The sequence below is a fragment of the Chaetura pelagica genome, unplaced genomic scaffold (genome assembly GCF_000747805.2).
Source record: "Chaetura pelagica isolate M959 unplaced genomic scaffold, ChaPel_1.0 scaffold655, whole genome shotgun sequence".
In the NCBI taxonomy this organism is placed as follows: domain Eukaryota; kingdom Metazoa; phylum Chordata; class Aves; order Apodiformes; family Apodidae; genus Chaetura; species Chaetura pelagica.
The window spans coordinates 637,573-643,306 of NW_009953225.1; the positions used below are offsets into that span (position 1 = coordinate 637,573).

A 5,734-nucleotide genomic window follows, 5' to 3' on the forward strand; every position below is an offset into this window, starting at 1 on the left:
AGGGAAGGGGCTTCTGAGGCAGGAGGGCTGGCTCTGGGCTGGGAATGGGGTAGAATAAACTTGTTTGTGTTCATACTCATGTTAGTCAATCACAGAAAAATAATACCAGTAGTGAGCTGGAGCAGAAAGGAGAGCAGAGTGTAGGTGAGGGTGAGCACTGGGCAGGGTGGTGAATATGAGCTCGTTTATTGGGTAGGTGACGTACTTCTCGTAAGTTTTACTTCCACCTTTCCTGCAACACTTTTGTCTCTTGTGTCATCAAAATCTTGCTAAGGGAAATGAATGAAGTGTAAACTGAGGTAACCCACAGATTGTAACACGTTAGTCTCTTTCAGGTCTCTTCTCATATGTGACTAGAAGGGGCAGCATTATTTGAAATGTTAAAATATTGTAAGAATTGTAAACATAAGATCACTAAAAATCTTTCAGCACTTCCTTAGAAGCTGTGCCTGTCAGTGAAATTACTTCTGCTTTTTCTCAGGGTTTTCCATTTAAGCTTTGTGACACAGTTACTATTTTGGATAACCAGAATCTAATTATTTTCTAGATCTAATTATTTTTTTCAGTGCTGTGGGATACGCAGCACAGAGCAGGTTAGTGCACGTGTATGGTAATGTGAAAGAATTTTGGGGTTGATGTGGCTAAGTCCAAACACACTGCAGAATGGTGCTGATACAATGTTTTTTACCTGTGTCAGGACATATGTCACTTTCTATGCTAATGAAGTATTTTAAACAATGATAATGCAGTGTGGAAATGCATCTTTTTGCCTTCCAGAATACGTTTTCTCCAAATTCTACTGTAGTCTTCTTCATTTTTTTTTGTATTTTCTTTACCATTAGCATTACTTAATAAAGCTGACCATCGATAAGGATCCTTGGTAAAAGTGAGGAAGAACAAGAAGTGTTTATTAAGTGGAATTGAGAGAACTGTGTTCTTTTGCAGAGCAACAGTACTTTGAAGTGGAAAGGCGTCTGGCTCAAAGCCAGGAGAGACTTGTGAATGAGACAAGGGAGTGTCAGAGCCTCCGTGAGGAGCTTAAGAAGCTCCGTAAGTACAACTGGACATTCCTCAGACTGGACAGTGTTCATTCTGTTGCCCAATTCATGCTGATAGGCTTGAAGTTTCAAGCTGTGGTTGAAAATCCATCCGTCAACTACGTCTGTTATTTTTGCAAGGGGGGAGGACTGTTGCTCGTGCCTTCAAGTCTGATTTTCTTCATGGAGTTTTGTTTTAAAAGAAAAAGAGCACTGTTTTCTGGTTCTGTAGTAATAGCAAAACAGTAGCTTATGTATTGATCTGCTCCAAGGATTGCATTAGTTTGCCACAATGCTACCTAGTCCATCCATGGTGAAGTCTTGAATTCTGTCTCTCTTTTATGTTGTTAAGGGAAACGTTGGTTTAACTGCATTTATAGAGAAAATTCTGCCACATGACAGTGAAAATCCCTCACTACTGTTTCTTACCCAACAGATGAACAGCTGAAGTCACTGAATGAGAAAAATAAAGAACTCGAGGCTGCTCAGGATCGTAATGCAGCCATTCAGGTACTGGGAGGACTGGGTGATAAACTGGAGGACTTGTGTTCACCTGTCCCACTGCAGCCAAGCCTGCAGTCCCTTTCCAGACTGGGTAGTATCAGGGTCAGCACAAAGATGTACCCACATACATGTTCATATGCCTGCTTGACTGTGTACAGGGGAATTGTGAAGTAAATGCTGGTGTTCAGCAAACTGAATTACAGGTGAACATAGGTCAGAGTGGGTGTTTTTCTTTCAGTTTGGATACATTGTTTCATCCCAGCTGAAACCTGTTCTGAAGTGACTTGAAGGCAAACCTCAACAGTGGGACAAAGGTGTAAAGTGGAGTTCTGTTTTTCCTCCTTCCTTTGCCACACACTGGCACAGTTTTCCTTGCATTGTGCTCTAGAGTCAGGGGGTTGCAAGATGAGTCACTTCAGTCACCAAACCATTATTATTAGATGGGTTTGTCCACAATGAGAAGCTGGATCTGTCTGTTTCCCCAGAGTGGCTTCTCTGGCCCTGACTGAGGTGGGTTGCAGTGACACCTTGGAAGGCAGAGGCCACGCTGTAGTCTGGAAAGGGTCCCAGACTGGTGACTTGGATTTGATTTTGCTACTGATGTTTTGCATGTCTCAATGCCATGGTTGCTCTGCTGTCTTTTTAATTTAACCAAATAAAACTGTTTCAGCAAAGGCTGAGCTATGAAAACTGTCTTCCATAGAATATCAAACTGGCTGCAGTTTTAAACAGCTCCTGTTCCTTGGTTGGGATTTCTCGTAGTTCTTCAGTTCATTTCAGCTGCTTCAAGTTCAACAGTTTTCATTCTGATCTTTGTTCAAGTACAGCTAGAACCAGAGGGAGCCTTGTGGCAGTCTGGAGCTCTCTGTGCCAGCTGAAAAGTAAAGGCATGAAAGCCACTTGCCCAGTATGCTGGTCCTGAAAGCTGTGACGCACTTTTCCTGCTGCCGGGTCTCACGGGGCATTTCAGATTTTGGCACAAAGGGCCAACTTAGCATTTTATCAGAGTTATTTCGGGGGAAAAAAAGACACGTTAATTGAAATGTGTTGGCTGTTGGGCACTAGAAGAAAGGGGTACATTAAGCTGCATTTGTTTGAGTTGCATACCCCAAGATGACAGGAATTTGTTGCCATTTTTTTCAGAGCCATTTAACTAGAGAAAAGGAAGAACTGGAGGCTGAGAAGAGAGATTTGGTTCGAACAAGTGAGAGGCGGTCTCAAGAAGTCGAGCATTTAAACGGTATAGCCAAGGACACATGAGTGAAGTGCTAAACAAAATACATCCTTGAACAATTACAACTGATGGCTCTGCAATGAGCTTTTCTTAACACTTCTTTCCCTTCTCCAGAGGATGTGAAACGCTTAAATGAAAAGCTTATAGAAGCAAACACTGAAAAGGTGAAACTTCAGTTAAAGTTGGATGAACTTCAAACGTCAGATGTTTCTGTGAAGGTGAGTAGTGCTTTAAATGTGCTTTAAAGTAGGTGTTCTAATAAGTAGTTGTTTACATACGGTGTCATCAGAATTTTGTCATTCCTGACTTTGAAAGTAGGTCAAATGTCCTCTTGTTATTTATAACAAATTACTTTCTTGTAAAAGAGGTGGCTGTGACTGGCAGTGAGACATGTATTTGTAGGAGGCAAGTGGCCACCAAGCTGGACAAACATGTCCAGGCCTCACTGGTGGCAATGGTGGCTGCTCTTACTAGGGAGAAGGGCTCTCCAGGTCTGTGAAGGCAGGTGGAAAGGAGAAAAATAGTTATTTGTGAACATGCAGCATTTCTCTGCGAGCAGAAGAAACTCCAGAAAGAACTGCAAGAGGGGAAGAAGGAAGGAAAGATGGAAGGAAACTTTAACATCTTAATTTATTTCCGAGAACTAGATATTAGTCTAGTTGATGTTCCCAGCTAACATAAACTTGGAGGAAGCTAACTCAAGTTTCAAGCAGTTCTTTGTAGTTTCAGACTGGTAAGTTAGTATTACCAAAATAGTAAGGAACACTGCCTGTCATTTGGTGCTACTTACAGTGCATTTTTGCTACTTCTACTCTGGTCATAGTCCTTTGATGAGCTTCTTTATTTTCTGTGAAACCAGCATAATTACACTGTGCAATTTTCCTTTTAGTACCGTGAGAAAAGGTTGGAGCAGGAGAAAGAGCTGCTACAGAATCAGAACACGTGGCTGAACACTGAGTTGAAAGCCAAAACAGATGAACTTCTTCATACTGCCAGGGAGAAAGGCAATGAAATCCTGGAGCTTAAATGTAATCTGGAGAACAAGAAGGAGGAGGTAGTGTAATTACTGAGTGCTTTTGCTATTTCTTGTAAATTCAACCACCTGATTAATTGCATTAAGCAAACCCAGGTATGCTAATGTTAATAACTGTATTTGAGTTGAAAAGTAGGCCTTGTGGTTTATAGGGTTGTGTTCTTTCTTGCAACTTGTGATTTTTAAGGAATTATCAGAAAGAGAAAAAACGAAGGTGTCAAGTATAAGATAGAATTTTTGGAGTTGCTGATAACAACAGTATGTAGGGTATGATGCTTTTAAAATGCATGGGAATACAGTTCTGACTAAAGGGAAGGGGGCCAGAGGATCTGATTTAATATTCTTTGGGGGCTGGGGTGAAGATATTTTTGTTTTTTTGCAGCAAAACACATGGCAGAATCAATGGCAGTATTTTGAAAACGCTTCAGTGGAGGGGTACCTGAGCAGTTTCTTTAACAACTGTGACAGCTGGCCTGATTTATGCTCTTTCTGGAAATTTTGGTGGTTTTTTTAGAGTAAAAGAAGCAATGAGATGGATATTTGCCAAAATAATGTGGGTCGGAAAGACAAATTTTATGCGTGGTGTTCTCATGTGTTGTTTGAACAGGTTTCCAGGTTGGAGGAACAGGTAAACAGCTTAAAACAGTCAAATGAAAATCTGCAGAAGCATGTGGAAGACCTTTTGAATAAACTGAAGGAGGTAAGACAACTCAAAGTACATGTGTAACAGCATGAGAGTTGCTTCTAGAAATTAAAGAACAGAATGAGTGAAAAAGAAGTGGTGAAGTTCTTCCCAGCTCTGTGTGTTCTTCACTTTATTAGGCAAAAGAACAGCAGGCCAGTATGGAGGAAAGATTCCACAATGAACTGAATGCCCACATCAAATTATCCAATTTGTACAAGGTGAGTTTATTGATTGTCTTAGAAGTACATGTTAGTATGACTTGGGGCTGAATATTGGAGTCACAGATTAATTGGCCGTGTTTCCTGAGTTGCCGTGCATGAATGATCACATAGAACTAAATGGGGTAGAATGTTTGAGTTCTATATGAGTATTTTGTGTGATGAAATGTAAACTGGCCCTTCGTTGAACATAAAGACAACAGCTTCCTGGAGCATAAAGCATTGCCATCATTTTAATTTGTTGGCTTTTGGTGTTTTTTTAACTCTTATTTATTCATACTTTTATAGTGGAATCATTGGTGTGAAGGGGCTTAAATGTGTGTCTCCTGCCTAGCCTGGGGTTTGCTTTGTCCTTGTAATCGCTGACATATTTGTCTGGCCTGATACTAAACACATCAGGGTGGAACTGCCTTCCCAGGGGAGCCTCTTCTGAGGCCTTGCTGGTTAGGAGAAGTTGAATCAATTTCATTTCAGTTTTTTCTGTTTCTTACTTGCTGAAGTGCTGTAGAGTCTTGCACTCAGGAGCTCTCTAGCAGAGAAACATGAACTGCTTATATAGCATTCCCTAAAATGTGCCAAATTGTTCAGAATGATCAAAATTGAGTACACAGAATGTCTCCAGACTTCCTTTAGTGAAGAGAAGGAACAAAGCCAGTACCAGCTCTTGAGCACCAAAAAGGACATACATTTTATTTGGCTTTGGCAAATCAATGTCCAAGTCTTACTCTCAGATGGGCAGTTTGCATCAAAATGAGGTTTAAGTGGAAAGAGTCATCTAGTTCTGTTGCAGCTTTTAGCAGTCTACTCAAAGAACTGGATGCTCATCATTATGGGTCAGTTTGAGCTTTCCTACAAAGATACAGCTGCTAGTCCTGTGTTGTAACATGAAATGCTGATGAAATGCCATGAAATGCTGTTGTTTAGAGTGCTGCTGATGACTCGGAGGCCAAGAGCAATGAGCTGACGGGGGCAGTGGAAGAGCTGCACAAGCTGCTGAAGGAAGCAGGGGAGGGTAAGCTGGGA

The 5,734-nt window shown here is 41.2% G+C and overlaps 1 protein-coding gene across 1 annotated transcript in view; it reads left to right on the forward strand.

Annotated features, from left to right (window-relative positions):
- Positions 1-635: 635 nt before the first annotated feature.
- TPR (translocated promoter region, nuclear basket protein) overlaps positions 636-5,734 on the forward strand; it is a 38,667-nt gene continuing 33,568 nt past the window's right edge. The window contains exons 1-9 of the mRNA XM_009997853.1: positions 636-666; positions 946-1,050; positions 1,474-1,547; positions 2,685-2,781; positions 2,890-2,993; positions 3,665-3,829; positions 4,416-4,508; positions 4,631-4,711; positions 5,636-5,723. Of these exons, the coding sequence (XP_009996155.1) occupies positions 636-666; positions 946-1,050; positions 1,474-1,547; positions 2,685-2,781; positions 2,890-2,993; positions 3,665-3,829; positions 4,416-4,508; positions 4,631-4,711; positions 5,636-5,723 (838 nt within the window). The remainder of the gene's footprint in view (positions 667-945; positions 1,051-1,473; positions 1,548-2,684; positions 2,782-2,889; positions 2,994-3,664; positions 3,830-4,415; positions 4,509-4,630; positions 4,712-5,635; positions 5,724-5,734) is intronic.